Consider the following 20968-nt stretch of genomic DNA (forward strand, 5'->3'; position numbering starts at 1 on the left):
TAACCTATCCCCTCTCCGGCTGCCGCTGATGATGTCATCATCATGAAGCAGGCAGCCATCCAATCAAAGTGCAGCCTCTATCTATAATATAATAACTCCTATCTACCCTGGTGGTCCAGCGGGAGTGCGGGCGGCCCGCTGTGGCTGCAAACCACCGGCGGTCTCCAGCGCCGGTGTGAGGATCCAGCCATGGTCGCTGACTCGTTTGTCAGCGCCACAGCCACCGGTGCGGGGGGTGATGAGCAGCAGCGCAGAGCGTCCTACAGGACGCTCTGCACTGTCAACTCATTGTAATGAGCAGCAGCGTAGAGCGTCCTATAGGACGCTCTGCGCTGTCAATGTAAAAGCTGCTTGGTGCTGCCCAGGAGTAGTAAATTCCCGGGTAGCACCATTCAGACAGAAGCAGGGTAATTTCCCGGGACTTAAGTCCCGGGAAAAACCCTGGTCGATTGCAGGGACGGCTACCCGGGAACAATCTAAAGAACATGTTCCCGGGTAGGCACCTTTCAGACAGACTCGGGTACCCGGGAATTTGGCCGAGGCAGGCCAAATTCCCGGGATTCTCGAGATGTCTGAAAGGGGTATAAGTGTGTGTTCCTGTGCTTTAATTACTGTCATGCCAAAGCAGGCTCTTACCGGGAATTGGACTTGTTTGACATTAAAGAATAATTTTTCACATAAATAAAACAGGAATGTTACAAAATTTCAGATCTTTCCCTTTTTCTATCAGGGCTTACATCAATCTTTCTCTAGAAACGGGATAATATGTATCAATCTCTCCATGGTATAAAATAAATACAATTATTGTGATATATCTTTAACGGTTTAGGCAGCGTAAGCCAAGAAAGCGCTCGGACGTCCGTTTTTCATTGACTTGCTTCACTAAAATCGTCACTGCTTGGCTTCCATCTGTCATACATTAATGTTTCATACATATAAACCTTCCTCTGCAAATGCTCTATAGAATAGTGACAAGTGCATCATAATCCGCCCAGTAGTTCTCAAGATAAGCCCGAACAAACAGACAGACGCCTGCCAGGGACTTTATTTTATACTATGAATAGATGACATGGGAACTCAGTGTTAATGAAAATATAATTTGTACATTATACAGCTGTTGTGATGTTAGGTTATGTCTTGTGTAGGTGAGTGTTGCCGTTGGCTGCGCCACTCGTGATCGTACCGTCACCTTTGCCAGTGCTTTTGCCACGTTCTTCACCAGAGCCTTTGACCAGATCAGAATGGCAGCAATCTCGGAGAGCAACATCAACCTTTGCGGGTCACACTGTGGGGTTTCTATAGGTGAGTGTCACTCTGCAGCTCCATTACAGCAGGTGTGTATTGTTCTATGGGGTTTGCATGGGTTAGTATAGGTGAATGGTGTTACTGTTGAGGAGAATCGCATTGTGGGAGTAACATTTGGTCATTTCCATTTTTAGCATAAATAGATTTTTCACCCATTACATGCTTCAATAGTAGGACATACATTTTATGGAGCTCTGTTTAGGACAATCTAAAGCACCTTACAATATAAAACACCTGCACAATATAAAGCACAGTGGGCCTGATTCAGAGCCGCTCGTTCGCTCCGAGCGATGTTCGCACATCTGCGCATGCGTATGGGTTTTAGTACGCATGCGCGAACCAGTCAGTGCGGTCGAAAATCGTGTGCTCGCAAAATAGCAAATGTCTGCTAATTTGAGTGACAGAATGAGGCATTTGTGGGTGGTAACATAGGAAGGTGCTTGAAAACGGGGAGTGGAGATCCGAACGCAGGCGTGCCAAACTGTCAAAACGGGCGTTTTAAGGGTGTGCATAATTAACAAAGCAGCGTCATCGACCACGTCACTTGGTTGTCTTTTAGCCTGAACTGCTCGCATGATTTCGGTAGGAAAATCCAACCACAAGCACTGCGAGCAGTTCATACGCCTTTCGATGTACTCGATTAATCAAATAAATAGCGGAGATGACGTATGATGCGAGCTGCCAGGGGGCGTTTTTTCCAAAATAGTGAGCGCATGTTTCGTTCGCTCGTTCAGACATAGAGGCGTCAACAGACCGCAAAGAGCGAGCGCTTAATTTAAATAGCCAGACCCTTTTTCTGGACGAGCGGCCGCAAATAGCCTCCGGCTCTGAAGCAGGCCCAGTGTTCCATATGAGAAATATGAGGAGTTATTTAATCTAATTCGCTGAGGGGGAGATGTATCAAACCTTTGAGAGTAAAGTGAAGAAGTTTCCTATAGCAACCCAGCAGCATGTAGCTATCATTTATCTAGCTTGGGGGTAGATGTACTAAATGTTGGAGAGATATATAAAGTACCAACCATTCAGCTCCTAACTGTTATTTAACAGGCTGTAGGGTCTATTTACCAGCCTTGGATGGAGATAAAGTACCAGCCAACCAGCTCCTAACTGTCATTTTTCAAACACAGCCTGTGACATGGCAGGTAGAAGGTGATTGGCTGGTACCTTATCTCCATCCCAGTGGCGTATCTATAATAGGTGTAGTGTGTCCAGGGGGGGCACACTGCACCCCTATTATTTTAGACTTACCTGTCCGTGGTCCCACGTCACTTGTCTGCGCTGCTCAGAACACCGGAAAATGGCTGCCGCGGCCATTTTCCGGTGTTCTGCGCATGCGCAGTAGACTCCAGGCAATAGAGTGTGCCCGGAGTCTACTGCGCATGCACAGAACGCTGGAAAAATGGCCACCACGCTGTCTACTAAGGTTCCGGTGGCTGGCTAGCCGCATCAGTCGGCTGCCGGCCACCGAGGAGAGAGGAGGGGGCCCCGCACAGGGAGTGCACACGGGCCCCCTCCTCTCTTAAAACGCCCCTGCTCCATCCACTTTATCTCCATCCAAGGCTTAGTAAATAGACCCCTGTATTTGAAAAATATGATATGTACAAATAGACTGTGCATGTATCAACCAGAAATAATAGTCTCATGTATTCATGCTATGTAAAAAAACTTTTTAATGGCTAATGATAGTTACACACAATAAACATGTAATAAGATAAAGCACATTAAAAAAACCTTTGGTATTACAATGCATATAAACATGGAAATTGGAAACCAATACAATAAGGAAATATTATTATTATTATTATGATTCTGTGCTTATGTTTAGAAGGTGTTTGAAAAATGACAGTTAGGAGCAGATTGGTTCGTACTTTCTTTCCTAGGCTTAGTACATCTATAAAACACAGGTTATTGCAGGGTTAACCCGGGTAGCTCCTTGGTGTAAAAGGGGAGAGGGTTGGATCGCCGGGTCGAGTGACCCGTCAATCCAACCCAGGTAACTTGCAGGGTTTAACATGGGAGTAACCCGTGATATCATGGGTTGGCGCCGGCTAAATTCCGGGTCTGATCCGGATTGGAACCCTGTTCCAACTCCGGATCAGACCCGGAATTTAGGTGTAAAAGGGGTATTAGTCTACAAATTGGCAGGTAGAAGTTGATTGGTTGCTATGGGCAACTCCTCCACTTTATCTCTCACAAAGGTTTGATACATCTGCCCTTGAGTAATTTTTGAACGTGATTTCATGTCACTGATATTCTAATGAACCTGAAGGTGAGATTGTGCATATTTGGTGGTTTTTCTGCATAAATGGGAATCTGGGGGGAAATTTTACTTATGTACAATGAACAGATTGTTACTGTACTTTAAGTGCATTTATACAGAAGAAGCACATTTATATAGTAAGCGCAGCTGAACCAATGTAAATAAAACAGATTTTGTCACTCACGTCCTGTTACTGCCATGCATTACAGATGTGTCCTTTCTTACTGTTGCTTCAGTCGCGTCAAAGAGCTCAGATGCAAATAAGACGCACAATTTACAGTACACTACTACTCTCAGAGCATCTTAGTCACGCCGGGCCAGTAAGCAAGAACTCCTCTGTATATGTATCATAGAAAGGACACATGAGAGTAGACAGTACTTTGAGGGGATGTGTATTTCATTTCATGAAACCATGGAATAGCTAAATGAATGGTATAAACAAACAAGGGCATTTAATTGCACAAAATAACAGTACTCAGGTCCTGATCCAGCAAGGATCGCTATTCTGCTAGAACACCGCAGTTGCTAATATTAGCGGTGAAATGCAAATGTTTGCAATCACATTGCGATCACAGCCTAATATAAGGACGCCCACTTCCCCTTACTCACATCCGTATACTAGGGCAACATAGCGAAATAATCTGTAACATCGGACCCATACGCACAGCTAAGGCAGGTCAGACCTCACTCAGGAGTTGCTCACTTCAGGTCACGCTATGAGGCCTCAGGCTGTGTATGGTGTTGCAGTGGATAATTTATACATGCCCATGCAATGCCATCCCAACGCACTGGCACGCCTGCATTCACCCGACCCCCCCCCCCCCCCCCCCCATCACCACCCACAAACAGCTCTCCCTGTCAATCACTGCGCTCGGGGTCTGCGTAGCCTCTGCAAACGTGTTTCCCATCGCAAATAAAGCAATGTTTGGTGGTCTGTTGTGTAAAGTTACATCACCAGTTAGGGAGAGGCTTATAGGCGGAAACAAATGTTTTCAGCAGCTTTACAGTGACAGGACACTTACATATATTGGGATTATATAGACAAATGTACCATCCTACTTTTGTGTCCACACCTTTTTACCTTCTCATATTCTTTGTGCCAACTCTTTAGATCCTAATTTTCTTTCTTTTAGTTTTCTCGTCTTTCTTTACTTCCCGCTTCCAAATACAAGAAGAGTGGTGGCTGCAGGTAGATCTGCATGTCCTCTATAAGCTTATGACATGACATGCTGCACAGAAAACTAACACTGGTCTGAAATGAAGTTTGTAGAATAAAACCTCAGAGCCCACTATTCCAAGCTATCAAAACGTTTAGCCAAATATTTCCTCCTTATGTATATAACATTGATCACACACAGTGATAGCACCAGCAATACTGGGACATGTTCCAGGCATCACAGAATGATTAGCTTGGCCAAGAGTGATCTGGTCTAAACGGGGCCGTAGCTAGGGTAGTGCGGCTGGTGCCATCGCACAGGGCACCACAGGTCAGGGGGCACTATTTGGGTCTGTCAAATTTCTGTTTTATTCATTCTTGCTTGTAGCTTCCTCTTATTTCATCCCCAGCATCTCCTGGCCTCTCCTATCTCTTCCCTGGCCCTTCCCCATGAAGCCATGGCCCTTGTTTGGGTGCATTATGTCCCTTTGAAAAATGAGGGGGGCGCCAATGCTCTTTCTGGCACAGGGCACCAAAAAGTCTAGTTACGGCTCTGGGTCTAAATCAGTTGAACACTTTACCAACAATGTGTATGTACAGCCATATCTAAGGCCACAGGTGTATTCAGAGCTAGGACAAAAGTATTCTGCTGATCAAAGCTAAGTTGTGCCCTTAAATGTCTGTCACAGACATGTCGTACCATAAATATATTAGTGCATTATCTATATAATAAACGAGAAAGTGTGTCTGCCTGTCTGTCCTTTATACACGACCTAGCTCCTCCAAATTTGGCATGGTGGTGTAGTTTGACCAGGATTAGGTTTTTGCCTAGGTTTGAACTTGTCAGGGCCACACACTGTCACACAATCCCTAAAATGGGGACACCTAAATTACACAGGTTCCGGGGCTGGTGGCTCCAGTGTAAGTTGGCAGTCTGACAAAAACCTGTGAGAAAGCTCCAAAACTATCCTATTAACCTCACAGTCTAAGTAAACTTGATGACTCATGCAAGTTCATATTAAATCCAGAGCCTCTGTGTTTGCAAGCAAGGGCATAACTAGAACTATGTGGGCCACATAACAAGATCTTAAAAGGGCCCCCAGAGGTAAACCCCCTCCATACCCCCATACAGACCCCATTAAGGTTATGCCACACAGCCCATTCAGAGTATGCAATACAGTAGTACCCCTTATACAATTTATGCAATGCAGTAGTAGTGCCCCTTATACATTATGCCACACAGTAATGGCCCTTACACATTATACCACATTATACCCTTTACAGATTATGCCAAATAGGGGTATATTCAATAGGCTGCGAGAATAGGAAAAAACCCGCACCTGTGAGGTTTTTCCTGCAGGTGCAGGTTTTTTGCTATTCTATTAGGTGCATGTTTTGTTTTAAAACTCACGCCGGGAGGTATTTTTTGACGCACCTCCTGAGCAAGAGTGATTTTTCCTTAAATCGTTGATTTTAGGAGGAATCACCTGGACTTGCTCTGACACCCTGGCGGCACCTCCCCTGAGGACTAATTAAGCAATTGGAGGTATCCAATTAGCTTAATTACTTACCTTCTGCAGTGCTGTCTTCTGCATCTTCTTCTTCATCCAGCATCGGAAGCCAGGTCTTCTGCAGCAGCGGTGAGTATGTCAGTGTGTATAAGTGTTGTGTGCGTGTGTCCCGGTGTCTGTGTGCCCCCCCCAGTCTCACTGTGGTCCCCCCGGAATGGACGCTGGGAGAACTACATCTCCCAGCAGCCCTTGCCCCTCCCACCATCCCCCAGGACTCCCAGCAGCCCCCTCTCCAGTAAGAAGAGAGAGGGGAAGCCACCGGGAGCCGTGGAGAACCCCGCGCAGGTAAGTGGGGTTTTTTATATAATAAATTTGCGCAGTGCGTGGTTTTCAATTATGAAAACCCCATATCAACTATTTTTAAATTGAATCCCGCGGGTATCGGGAGCGCGCATACCCGCGGGATTCCGTAATTGGGCGCAAGGGGCGTGAGGATTTAGCCTCGCTAAACCTCGTGCCCAATTGAATATGCCCCACACTAGCAGTGCCCCATATAACACATTATTCCACACAATAGTAATGCCCCTTATATATTATGCCCCCCCAGCAACTCATCTCCCCGTGTCTCTCCAGCAGTCACTCGCCTCCCTCTGTGTGCCATCAGCAGCCAGCAGATGTAGATTTGGGGCCAGACCGCCAGCTGGCTCATCGGCATGCAGCAGCAGACATGGACAGACAGCGCCGGCACAATTTGAATCAGGAGCCGCCACTTCTAATTGGCTATCGGTCCGTGAGCTCTGATTGCCTCGTGCCCAGCAGCGCTTTCTCTCCATGACTGCCTGCCAGTTCTCCAGCCTTAATCAGCTGGCGGGCCAGCACCAAATCAACATTGCTGACACCCGGGCCCCCTTGACGGCCCAGACTGGACCGGCTCACTTTGTGTGCGTGACTGAGTGCAAGGGAAGTGGCACACCAGAGAGGCAGCTCACACCCCTTGAACCCACGGTAGTTTCACCACTGTTTGCATCCATGTTAGCAAACAGTGGGGTCTTCAACCCGGGCAACACCGGGTATCCCAGCTAGTACACTGTAAAAAGTCACATGTTATCACTTTAAATGTTAGACACAAAAGGCAAAGAAAAAAGCTTAACAGCAAAAATTACTGCTCATTTCATTGAATCACCTACATTGTATTCCCTGAAGAGAAAAAAAAAAGTTACCCGATATTAGGGCACCAGTCTGCCACATTATAGAGAAATTACCCCTCCCCAGCCCTCAATTTTAACCAAATTAACTTTAAAATATTAATTTCCTGCAATCCCTTCAGATTTGCATCTTGTGCATCTGCTCACCTTGCATAGCCCTTTTTGATCCCTGGTGTTCCCTTTGCATCAATTTCTTCATGGCCTGCGATGTTCCCAAGTATTACAGACCCTCCCACACCACCAGCTACAAAATGCTCTGTTCCTGGACTGACCACTATATTTATGATTGTAGTCACCTGTGTTTAAACACAATTCTTATCAATTAACTAGTTCAACACAGGTGACACAATCATAAATGAAGTAGGAAGTCCAGGAGCAGAGCATTGTGTACAAAACATTACACAGCAACATTTTCATTTTCAGTCATATTTTAACAACCATTTAAAAAAAAACAACAAAAATATTTTAAACATCAACCTTCCTATATTTGTGGGTCTATTCAATTCCTAATTTCAGTGTTCACTCTATGGTGACTATCCAGCCTGGCTCCAACATGACCCCTATCTAACAGGATTTTTATATACATCCATTTGCATTATGGCAGCTTCAAAATGGCTATTTGTAAATACTGAACTGTAGAAAGGAGCAAAGATAGGAGCTCTTCCATCGCCTGCTGCGGTGATAGTGTTGTCTTTCTGTCCATACTTGTTTGAAGCAGCCATTTTGTTAGCTGAACCATTCATTCATGTGAATACAGCCTATCAAACTAGAGGCTTTTTCACAAATATAAGTCCAACCCATAGAATAGCCTTAACTATGTAAGAGTAAAGATGCTATTTCAGTGTAAATTATTTGTCATTTTTCTATTAAACACTTTTGATTTTCCCAGGGGAGGATGGAGCATCTCAGATGGGACTGGAAGATTTGAGCTTGTTCCGGGTTGTCCCCACTGCAACTGTTTTTTACCCCAGCGACGCAGTGTCTGCAGAGAAAGCAGTCGAGCTTGCTGCAAACACAAAAGTAGGTCCAGAAAAATATTATTATCTTTTTATTTTTAATGTGTCTTTTTGTGTAAGCATGGTACAGTGGTTTCAGCATCCACCAGGACACTACTCATTTATTTTCATATAGCGGACTTGTCCGGCCCTTGTTCCAGATATATGGCTTGGTAAATGTGTCAGACTCATGCTGACATGATTTTAGTCATGAAGACTGTACAGTATCTGTGTATGTGACTAAAGGTGCATACACACGTAACAATTTTGTAACCAACGATATTCTATCAGATTTTCTGTCAGATTTTCCCTTGAAGAAGTGAACGATTTTTTGCAGTGTAATGAACGATTTTTTGAACGATGAACGAATAATTTTCCTTCCCTTAATGAAAATCGCCATGTTGGACAGTCTGAAATGGTCGATGAACGATAACTACAAACGGGAGTGCGCATTTGTGATTATCGTTCATCGTTATAACTCATAAACTGAACGATTTTTTGTTAACGATTTAACGATAACGACGTCGTTAATGACAAATCGTTCAAAAAATCGTTACGTGTGTATGCACCTTCAGACAAACTCAGCTGAAATATTGTTTGTAACATAGGGAATATGCTTCATAAGGACAAGTCGCCCAGAGAACGCTGTTATTTACAACAACAATGAGGAATTTAAGATTGGACACGCTAAGGTAAGTACTTGTATAATGTAGTGGGGGGGGCTCTCATGTACTTAGTATTGGAGATGTCAGGTTTTGGGGCAGGAGTGCGGCCACAGGGGTTAGTGGGTTTGGTATTAGCTTGTATGGAGTCAGCTGAGGAGAGTGAGATTTTGGTTACTGGAGGTGAAATACAAGTCAGGATGAGAGTGGGATGATTTAAGGGGGCAGGTTTTTGGGTCATTGGTGACTTCAGGTCAGGGAGGGGTAATACTGTTGGAGCACAAAGGAAGGGCAGAGTAATGAAGGTGGGGTCATGATATTTTGGGGTAGCCAGGTAAGGGGGGGCAGAGATGTGACCGTGGGATGTGTAATACCTGTGAACGGTAGAAGTTAGGTCAGTGGAGGGAGGAGACAAGTCATGGATCATGGGATAGGTCATCTGGAAGGGAGTCAGGTGCCCAGAGCAGGAGTTGGGGCTCACTAATGTCACTAATGTCGACACCTGCAAAATGTCGACATAGTAAATGTTGACTTTGTCGAAATTTCCCGGAGACATATGGTTAGCATTAGGCTAATGACAAGAAAAACAGTATGACAACCATGTTAAGATTCTCATGATAAATGTCCACTTTATGATTGTCTAGCATATGTGGCATACACTACAGCTGACACTTTGTGACATTTTCTTACATTGTTAGGCGCTAATTAAAGATTACCTAGATGTATATAAAGACTCCTGAAGCCTGAACAGAATGTCACATAGTCATTCATTGTCTGCCATAGGACACTCATAGGGACTTTCTTATGTCCCTCATAAAATGAGAATATTGGTTTCCTCCTGCAGTCATCAACCACCTGCACCACTGTTACCCAGGTCCTGCTGCCCGTTGATGGGTGTCTGTTGTGTGTGTGTATTAGGTGGTGCATCAGGGCAAGGATGATCAGGTGACGGTTATCGGAGCTGGTGTCACTCTGCATGAGGCGCTCGCTGCGGCAGAACAGCTTAAGAAAGGTAACTTTATTTTTTTATTGTAAAAAGACTGTGAGACTGGGGCATCTCCACCAAATACGGAGTAATGAGCCCTTGCAGGGCACTATTTCCAGCGTCTGTCATAAACATCTGTTTCGGTTTCTATTATTTATTATCAGTTTCTTATATAGCACCTACATATTATGCAGTGCTGTATCATTCACATCAGCCCATGCCGCAATATAGCTTACAGCCTATTCATGAGCCGAACATAATAATAAGGACCTGATTGAAATGAAATCCATAAACTCAGCACCGTTAGGCAGCAATGCTAACCGTTGTGCCACCGTGCTGTTCAGTGTGTAGATATTAAAACATGATAAATTAGACCAATTCACTCTTCATTTAAGTATCTCTTTCATTTTCATAGAAAAAATAAATATCCGAATCATTGACCCATTCACCATTAAACCGCTGGACAGACAAACCATCCTTGATAGTGCCAAAGCCACTAAGGGCCGAGTTATAACCGTGGAGGATCATTACCACGAAGGTAAGACATGTCTGATATCTTTAGTTTATTTTCTATAATACAATATTTAATAGTTACTACAAGTGCTTTTAACAGTGTTTTTGCTAATACATTGCCCATAGAGATCCTGCAGGATTATTTAACATGCAGCCCTCCAGCAGGTGTGGAACTACACATCCCAGCATGCCCTGTCACAGTTTTGCTATTAGAGCGTGCTAAAACTGTGCCAGGGCATGCTGGGATGTGTAGCTCCACAGTAGCTGGATTGCCGTATGTTAAATACCCCTGCACTAGTGGTTACATCAGCTGAGTCAGCTGTCATACAGTATGGCTTCTAACATGTGTTTCCTTAGTAATAGAATTGTATGTTGCAGCATGTTTCTGTCTCTATAGCAGTGCTTCTTAAACTCGGGCCTCAAGACACACTAACAGTCTAGGTTTTAAGAATATCCATGCTTGAGCACAGGTGGTTAAATCAAAATGACTGAGGTTGTAATTCTCCCCTGTGCTCAAGCACAGATATCCTTAAAACCTGGACTGTTAGTGTGTCTTGAGGATCAAATTTCAGACGCATGTTCTATAGTACCCAGTCTGTAATGAAATCTCTTCCAGAAAAAAATGAAAACTATTTTATTTGGCAGCTGAATTATTTGCTTTTCAAAATGAACCTGTTATCTACACCTAGTGGTGGCAACCATTTTATTGTTGGAGCAGGATTCAACTTATTGTCTCACCAGGAGCCAGTGACATGACTGAGGTGTGAGCGACAGGCCACACCTTCATAAATATTGGTTTACTCCACAAAATGGCTGACTCCACTTTGTAACTATTCCTTTTATTCAGAGGTGCAAGATAACTAAGATATTTTATATGGATAAAAGACTCCTATTTGATATTGATTGTTTAGGTGGCATTGGAGAAGCAGTGGCTGCTGTCCTGAATGGGACGCCCGGAATTACAGTGAAATCATTGGCGGTATCTGGCGTTCCCCGTAGCGGTAAGCCAGCTGAGCTGCTCAGGATGTTTGGCATTGACAAAGAGGCCATTGTGGAAGCCGTCAAGAAAATTATTACTTAAACCCTTAACTGAGGAGGAAACTTGACAATGTCCTCAAATTCTGAGATGATACACAATATAGTATTCTAGTAACCGCAATGTCATTAAAATAAAGCTTCTGAACAATATAAAGGCTCCTTGCTAAGACGTTTTGTATTTCAATGGACAGTTAATGTTTATAATTTCACACATTAAAATCTGTTCTAAAGTTATTGGTGTACTGTGGTTCTGTCTGATGACTTTCACTGACCTACGGTAGTTGACATCCATCGCAATGATAGACAATGGGCCTGATTTAGGTATGTACTGATGGTTTACGTACATCTCAGATTATTAAGGGTCTCCGCATGCGCAGGACCTGTCCTGCGTGTTAGCATGCAGTTCCCCCAAACCACTGCATGATTGACATGCTGCGGCCGTTTGGGGGTGGGGAGGGTGTGTTGCCGGTCTGCATTCCCGGAAAAGGGGCCCGTGTGGCCTCCGTATTCTGGGAGTACCGAGGCCAGGGTCTGTTTCGGAGGACGCAGATTTACTGGCCTCGCAAACAGCACGAGGTGGCCAGTACGAGATAGTCTCTCCTACATTCCACATGAGTGGCTTGAATCAATCAATAAAACATTGAATAAAGTCCTGTCTTAGCAGTAATGTATGCTAGAGAATAGGCGTTACCTATTACCATGTCATGTTTTTTGGAATCACTTGAAATCCTGAGCTCTGACTGATTTCTCAGGGTGTAGGTAAATATCCGAACAAAAGGCATGTCTACCTTCCCCTGCTGCTGGTGCTGCTGTATTGAGACTGTCAGTGTCAGGCTTAGAACCGTTTGATTCTGGGTACAGGTGTAATGGGGTATGGGCTTAGCTATGCAATGTGTTTTATTGCCAGGGTGAATCACCGAAAGGGAAACCTACAGGGCCTATTTCAGAGTGGGACGCAGTGTTGATGCCGCGCGCTAGCGGTCAATATTTTCAGTCTGCAGTATGGTTACTGACAACCGCAGTAGAAAAAATTTGGATACAGAGGCAATTTCAGCTAGCCAACATGGGCATGTCGCGGTCAGCGGCTGCGTCTTTTGCTGCAGTTGCACTGATGCCGGCGGCCATGTTGAGAGGGTCATTCTGCGACTCCATAGGGCTGGTGTAATGTTCAATGGTGCGGCTGATGGTGTGTCTCAATGCGGATTAGCGCCTCAGCCGGTGGGTGTCTCTGTACAGATCCCATCGGTTGCAGCATTAGCATATAGACGCAGTTGCGCTGCAGCAAAAGACAGTCGCGGCTGCATTACTGTCCACCACTGAATCAGGTCCAGGGGTAAATTTACTAAATTAAAGGGAGGAGTTTTTAGAAGTGGCGATGTTGCCTTGCCACTAACTTGGATGATTACTCGCACCAATGTGTCATGCCTGCTGCAATATGCTGTTTCCATGGCGACCGGCAAAGCCCTGGCACTTCATCTGTTAGGATTATACCCGTGATTCTGAGTATATGCAGTTACTCATGCTGGGCACCCTATCATTTCCCTGACTCCTGCAACCTGCTTCTATTAGATCTGCCAGTACCATGTAAGCACTGCAGCCAATGACTGTCACACACATATCCCGCTTACTGACAGCGCTGTGGAGATGGAGCTTTGTTTAGCTTGTGACCTAAGGCGACTGCTCTATGCAAAAACATTCATTCCTATGTGTGCACAGGCAATAGTTATACAGATCCATGGTCCCTAGAGCACCATGTACCAGATAACAGCACTGGGGAATAAAAGGCACCATAAGACCCTAAGCCAAATAGTTGTTTTGCAGCATACTGTATCATTTCCTCCACCAGTTGTCTGGGCACAATAATAGTTGTGTAGATGTGAGTAGACAGGACACATTATTGAAACACGGAAATACAGTCGGACATCCTCTGACTGATTCAGGCTGTTCTGTGTAAAGCGGTCACACATGTATGTTGCCAAATTGTCCACTGATGTTGCTGAACCGCTCGGTTGCTGTTATACAGTATGTGTGGGAATCTTAACTGTAGTCACAGCTGCCTGTCAGGTTGTTGTGTAGTGAGAGCTCATACGTCCATCTGTTCAACCTTATTTCACATACTATATATCAGATGTTATCTACACAGATACTGTAGGTTAGATATAACAGTTATATTTTCTGCTGAAATAAACGTTTTGTGTTACATTGTGATGACATACTGTAAGACATACGTAAGCTGCAATACCCAAACAGTAATGCCGCTTTCTCATTTAAGTAGGCTTTGGGTACATTGTAGGTCTCCGGGTCAGGAAAAGGCTGTGGGCTGCCCGCCAACATTATCCTCCAGTCCAGAAATGGTGGATACTTGCTGCCCAGTCCTTTCTCATACAATGTCCTCCAATTGCCAGCTTGGCGCTTCACAGCTTCAGTTTTTCTGTTCGGTCACATGATAAGAAGGTTTCCATGAAGTATATCTGTAGCTGTCCTTAGTGGCGATCTGGCTATGCTTCTTTGTTTGATCCTGAAATATACAACACAAATGTACCATTTAATCCAGCAAATTGGATATATAATCATTGTTTCACATGGGAGGTGCATTTGACACCACAATATTCCCACATCGCTTTGTGGTGGTATTCATGAAAGCTTGGAGAGAGATAAAGTACCAACCGGTCAGCTCCTGTCACTTTACAGGCTGCGGAACCCATTTATCAATGAGTTTTATCATACGCAATGCGCTTGAAAACTCGTTGCGTATGATAAATGGGGCTCGAACCGATCAGCTCCCAACTGTCATTTTTCAAACAGATGACAGGAGCTGATTGGCTGGAGCACCATTATCATATGCAATGTCTTTTAAAACGCATTGCGTATGGTAACACTTGCAGATAAATGGGCCCCTGTGTTTAAAAATTGACAGGAGCAGATTGGTTGGTGCTTTAACATAGAAACATAGAATTTGACGGCAGATAAGAACCACTTGGCCCATCTAGTCTGCCCCATTTTTAAACATATTGTTACCTCAACCCTTTTTGATCCTTACTTCTTGTGAAGGATATCCTTATGTCTGTCCCATGCATGTTTAAATTGCTCTACCACCTCTTTCTTTCTGCTAGTGATTCCTCTCCCTATGCAACCAAGCATCTGACTTGCCTTCCTCCTTCCCTCCCCTAGTGCCTAAACCTAAACTCCCCCTCCCTGCACCCTAAACCTAACCCTCCTCCTAGTGCCTAACCCTAACCCACCCCCCCAACTTATCTTTGGGATTCCTGCGTTTGAGATGCCGGCGCCGGTATTCTGATAAGTGTCCGGATTCTGGCGTCGGCATTCTGAATGCCGGAATCCCTGTTGTCGGGATAATGAACGTATACTGTTTGATACAAAGCAATGAGGAAGGCAGTTCAGATGCTTGGTTGCATAGGGAGAGGAATCAGTAGCAGAAAGCAAGAAGTGCTAATACCACTGTATAGGTCATTGGTACGTCCTCATCTCGAATACTGTGTTCAGTTCTGGAAGCCATATCTCCAGAAGGATATTAATACATTAGAGACTGTACAAAGAAGGGCAACTACAATGGTGTAAGGTCTACACCACAAAACGTACCAGGAAAGACTAAAAGATCTTAATATGTATAGTTTGGAGCAGAGAAGGCAAAGGGGGCACATGATAGAAACGTTCAAATATATAAAGGGTTTTAACAAGGTAAAGGAAGGAGACATTCTTCAAAGAAAGAGAAGTATTAGAAGAAGAGGACATGTTCTGAAACTGGAGGGTGGTAGGTTCAGGGGAAATTTCAGGAAAAATTACTTCACAAAGTTCACAGGAAAGGTAGTGGACAAGTGGAATAGCCTCCCATCAGAGGTGGTAGAGGCTAAGACAGTAGAGCAATTTAAACATGCATGGGATAGACATAAGGATATGCTTCAGAAGAAGTAAGGATCAATAAGGGTTGAGGTAACAATAGGTTTAAAAATGGGGCAGACTAGATGGGCCAAGTGGTCTGCCGTCAAATTCTATGTTTCTATACATCTATCTCTATAGGATGCTGTTAACATTATTCTAATCCTCTGGTTTGGTAACAGGTTGTTCTCTCCCCGCCCACTTCATCTCCTGCTCATCAGGATGTGACCATATACTTTCTTCTATAAAATTTATGTGCATGTTTATATATACAGTAAATGATGTTGCAGATTTGAGGAGTCTGCGGTAACACAGAGAGTCTGATGCTAAGTTGAACAGTATAGACACTGCAGATGCTCCAGATCTGTGAGTACACAAGGACGGACGATGCAGAGGTGTAACCATTTCGGCTGTATGTACCCTTATAGCTGAGGAGGCGTAGCTGAGCTGTGACAGGGCGAAGTTCAGTAAGGCTGGGTTGACACACATCAGCACTCCATGCGGTGTTGGGCATAAGAGTAAATAAAGCTGTTTCCAGGTGTATCTTTTGCACCAAGTCCCTAATTCAGACCCGCTCACAAGCGCTATGCGCTCGCAAGCGGATTGATGGTGGGGCATTGCACACGCGCCGCGTGCGCAAGCCCCGGAGCGAGAGAGAAAATCTGATGCCGGGTTTAAAACAAAAAGCGGCCACCCTCATTCATAGCTAGCGCTCGCTTTTTGCGAGCGGCTCTGAATGAGGGCCCAAGTGTGCACTCAGGATAATGACTAATATCAAACCAAGGACCTGATTCAGAGGTGGATGCAGTATTGATGCCACACGCAAGCGGCCAATGTTTTCAGTCTGCACGTGTGTGAGCCGCACTGCTCTTGCGTCCGGATGGTTACTGCCAGGAGCCCCAGAACAAGTTGGGACACAGAGAGAAGCGATTTCGGTGGGCATATCTGGTTGGTAACAGAGGGGTGGCTAGCCAGAGGCGGACTTGTCACGGTCAGCAATGGCATCTTGTTCAGACAGAGATTATGCGCCTCCATAGGGCTGTGCAATGTTTCAATGGTGCGACTAGTGCTGCCGCACAGGTCACAAAGGCTCTGTGGGTGGCACCATCACCACCTCATAACACTTGCTTCATGCAGCCAGGACGATTCTGCCATGCCGCCCGGAGAATCCTGTGGACGCTCCAGATGGGCATACTGCAATCTGTGCAGCCGAACAGGCGTCCTCAGGATGCCCGGTCAGCGCTGCACTTACCAGTGCTGCCACCCTGCCCCTTTTGCTTGACGTCATGCAATATGACGTCACCGGCCAGCACAGGGCGAATTTGTGCCCTGTTTCGGCCCTGGATGGTGCATCTTAATGCAGACAGTGGTGGATTAGTGTCACTGCCGATGGGCATCTCTGTATGAATCCCATCAGCTGCTTTAGCATAAAGATGCAGCTGCACTTGGATAAAAGATGCAGTCGCGGCTGCCTATAGCGTGCCCTTCTGAATCAGGCCCCTAGGCTGCAGGAGCACTGCTAGATGCGTGCAACTCTGCACACGTTTATTTCCGTGCATACGGCGGGCCTGATTCTGAGTCGGATGCAGGAACAAAACTGTCAGCAGACTGCGCATGCGCCACAAGACGCCATTGCAAACCGCACATGCGCTGCACCATGCATCACACGCACCTTCATGGAGGATACGAGAGCGGACAGATCGCTCATTTTAGAGGCCGGATCGCTCTGTCTGTGAAATGGGGGTTTCTGGGCAGCAACTGGGCGCTAATTATGTGGTGGCACGGAAAAGATTTGTCTTATGGGAGTGTCGTGGGCGTGTAGCCAGACTTCTGTACTCAGTTTATGTCCCACTCGGCATCATGCCCAGAATGTGAATGTATTGCTGCGTATCTGGAGTTAGAACATTTACCTAGTGGATATTTTCTGAAGAGAGGTAGAAACTCTTCTACCATAGTCCGGATTCTGTCAACTGGTAAGAAGAAGAAAACAGGCGTTTAGCACACAAGTAAACATGGTTTAGATTTTTTACCAGAAATCCCAGTAGAGAAAATATGTATTCTTATATATGGGATAATGCACTTCTTAATATAAGTTATGTGATTATTACAAAACACCAGGGAGTTCTGACACCATATAAAATGGATACAGGCAGGGTGCGTATCTATAATGGGTGCCCCCGAGTCCAAGTGGGGCACGTGTGCACACCCTGCACCCATATTACTTAAAACTTACCTCTCCGAGGGTGTCAGCGCTGTACAAAAAGCTGGAAAAATGGCCGCAGCTGCCATTCTTGTGGCGTTTTGCGCATGCGCAGTCGACTCCGGGAAGCTCTACTGCCCAGAGTCTACTAATGCTCCGGTGGCTGGCCAGCCGCGCTAGTCGGCTTCCCGGGAAGAGAGGAGGGGGCCCCGGCGAGGAATGTGCACGGGCCCCCTCCTCTCTAAAGACACCCCTGGATATAGGTAATTTATAGGAGTAAATGCAGTTATATTTCTAACTACTGTAGCTGATGCCTGCGGTTTCGCCTACAATTAAATTGCTTCTGCCAACATTGTTTTTATTTGAAGTGCTCTAGTTATATTGCTTTGCATAGGGGACCTGCCGTGTGAGTGGCCCACGTGACCAGCAGCGCTATACAGACTGGTGGCAGCAGCGCCTTCACTCACACCAATGTCACTGTGTGCCCTGTGCACAGACTGCTATGTAACCTATCCTATTCATCCACCACTCACACCAATGTCACTGTATGCCCTGTGCACAGACTGCTATGTAACCTATACTATTCACCCACCACTCACACCAATGTCACTGTGTGCCCTGTGCACAGACTGCTATGTAGCTTATCCTATTCACCCACCACTCACACCAATGTCACTGTGTGCCCTGTGCACAGACTGCTATGTAGCCTATCCTATTCACCCACCACTCACACCAATGTCACTGTGTGCCCTGTGCACAGACTGCTATGTAGCCTATCCTATTCACCCATCACTCACACCAATGTCACTGTGTGCCCTGTGCACAGACTGCTATGTAGCCTGTCCTATTCACCCACCACTCACATCAATGTCACTGTGTGCCCTGTGCACAGACTGCTATGTATCCTATCCTATTCACCCACCACTCACACCAATGTCACTGTGTGCCCTGTGCACAGACTGCTATGTAGCTTATCCTATTCACCCACCACTCACACCAATGTCACTGTGTGCCCTGTGCACAGACTGCTATGTAGCCTATCCTATTCACCCATCACTCACACCAATGTCACTGTGTGCCCTGTGCACAGACTGCTATGTAACCTATCCTATTCACCCACCACTCACACCAATGTCACTGTGTGCCCTGTGCACAGACTGCTATGTAGTCTGTCCTATTCACCCACCACTCACACCAATGTCACTGTGTGCCCTGTGCACAGACTGCTATGTAGCCTGTCCTATTCACCCAACACTCACACCAATGTCACTGTGTGCCCTGTGCCCAGACTGCTATGTATCCTATCCTATTCACCCACCACTCACACCAATGTCACTGTGTGCCCTGTGCACAGACTGCTATGTAGCCTGTCCTATTCACCCACCACTAACACCAATGTCACTGTGTGCCCTGTGCACAGACTGCTATGTAGCCTATCCTATTCACCCACCACTCACACCAATGTCACTGTGTGCCATGTGCACAGACTGCTATGTAGCCTATCCTATTCACCCACCACTCACACCAATGTCACTGTGTGCCCTGTGCACAGACTGCTATGTAGCCTATCCTATTCAAATGAACGCGGGCCCAAAGCACCTCCTCCCCTTACCGGCCGCGCGCATGGTGCCACACCTATCTCTTACATTGATGATATCAATACATTTTTTTTTTTGTTATTGATCAGCTTTAACTTGACAGATCGAGATGAAACAAAGTGCAGATTATTTATAGGAGTTTTCACTACAAAATGATGCAGTTTTCATGGAAATCGGTTCAGTAGTTTTTGCGTCAACTTGGAACAAACAGACACAACGTTCTTATAACATTAGTATAGATAATAAAATACTAGTTTTCCCAACAGAATAAAGTAGAAAGAACAAAACCTTACTGTGCATACAGCTATTATTAACAGGAGTTTATATTATACCTATATTAATATAGATTGTGTTTTACCATTTGTATCTCACACACAGGACATTCCCATGACCTCCCATCATTTCTCCTTACTTAATCCAAAATAGATCCCAGTGGTTTCCAGTGTGGCAAATACAATTAAGCCGATCCCAGCAGAAACTGTCCAATCTGAAGTACATAAAAAAGAAAATCAAAACTTGCTGCGGAAAGTATCAATCCCCGGTAATAAACCACACTGCAAAGGACAGCTCTTATCGGGAGAGCAGCAAGTGGCAGGATGTAGCGCATTCAAAATACGATGTGTGATACATCCAACCCCCATCATTAAGCATGTAATGCAGGAGATATCACTGATATATCCTTACAATTCTCCATCGGTACTGCAGTTTCCACAGTCTGACGTATAAATGATGTCATTTTTTTCCAAACTTGGTAGTGTAACTGTACGCCATCCGGAGATGGCGTACAGTCTCCCGAATGTATTCACAAGCTGCCATTTCTAATAATAATAATAATAATAATAATTAGGGATGTGCAGGCTCGGTTCTACTCGGTTCCGTTCGGGTGTTTTTACCGAATCTTATTGGCTATCCAAAACTCGTGACAGCTGATACCCAATAAGATTCGGTAAAAACACCCGAACGGAACCGAGTAGAACCGAGCCTGCACATCCCTAATAATAATACATTTTATTTATATAGCACTTTTCTCCCATAGGACTCAAAGTCGCTTTACAGACATCAGAAAACATGGTACATGATACAGGGATTTGTTATTGCAAAATATAGAAAACCACACAGAGATAATTAAAATCAACCGAAACCTAGAGAGCACAATAAGCATATGCAGGGGGTTGGTGCAGACATTTTGGGAAATAACTTCCATGGGTTATATATTCCTCCCACGAAAGGTATCAGATGAGGCAGCCCTCTTGGGCGCACTACGTAGGATTACCCTGGGTGGAACAGATTACACCTAGAAGAAATGTACGTATGCATTGCAGTGCGCATGCGCGAACTAACTATTGGAATCAGGGCTATGCAGACCCATCGCAGAGTGATTGACGGGAAGTGCTGTTTGTGGGTGGTGATGGGGGGAATCGGGCGAATGCAGGCGTGCCAGTGCGTTTCAACGGCGTTGCAGGGGCGTGCATAAATTATCCACTGCTACAGCCTGAGGTCTCATAGCATGCGTGGCTGTTAGCAACTTCTGAGTGAGGTCAGGGCTTGTGCAAGTGTGCGTATGGGTACGATGTTACCCGATTTTACCGATGGTATACGAATGTGAGTAAGGGGAAGTGGGCGTCCTTATGTTAGGCTGCGAT

General features: G+C 45.3%; 2 protein-coding genes across 5 annotated transcripts in view; one reads left to right on the forward strand and one right to left on the reverse strand.

The window, feature by feature from the left end:
- TKT (transketolase) overlaps positions 1 to 11864 on the forward strand; it is a 34544-nt gene extending 22680 nt beyond the window's left edge. Inside the window, exons 9-14 of the mRNA XM_088478682.1 lie at positions 1146 to 1302; positions 8327 to 8457; positions 9041 to 9124; positions 10013 to 10106; positions 10495 to 10617; positions 11504 to 11864. Coding sequence (XP_088334808.1) covers positions 1146 to 1302; positions 8327 to 8457; positions 9041 to 9124; positions 10013 to 10106; positions 10495 to 10617; positions 11504 to 11673 — 759 coding nt within the window. The 3' untranslated portion in view covers positions 11674 to 11864. The remainder of the gene's footprint in view (positions 1 to 1145; positions 1303 to 8326; positions 8458 to 9040; positions 9125 to 10012; positions 10107 to 10494; positions 10618 to 11503) is intronic.
- Positions 11137 to 20968, reverse strand: part of TMEM40 (transmembrane protein 40) — a 133481-nt gene continuing 123649 nt past the window's right edge. For 3 of the 4 annotated variants that reach the window (XM_088478685.1, XM_088478683.1, XM_088478684.1), the window contains 3 exons: positions 19738 to 19812; positions 17438 to 17497; positions 11137 to 14148 (listed from right to left, as the gene is read on the reverse strand). In XM_088478685.1, the coding sequence (XP_088334811.1) occupies positions 14129 to 14148; positions 17438 to 17497; positions 19738 to 19812 (155 nt within the window). In that variant the 3' untranslated portion in view covers positions 11137 to 14128. The remainder of the gene's footprint in view (positions 14149 to 17437; positions 17498 to 19737; positions 19813 to 20968) is intronic. The other variant, XM_088478686.1, reaches the window with a different exon arrangement.

The sequence above is a fragment of the Taudactylus pleione genome, unplaced genomic scaffold (assembly GCF_031769625.1).
Source record: "Taudactylus pleione unplaced genomic scaffold, aTauple2 ptg000217l, whole genome shotgun sequence".
NCBI classification, from domain to species: Eukaryota; Metazoa; Chordata; class Amphibia; order Anura; family Myobatrachidae; genus Taudactylus; species Taudactylus pleione.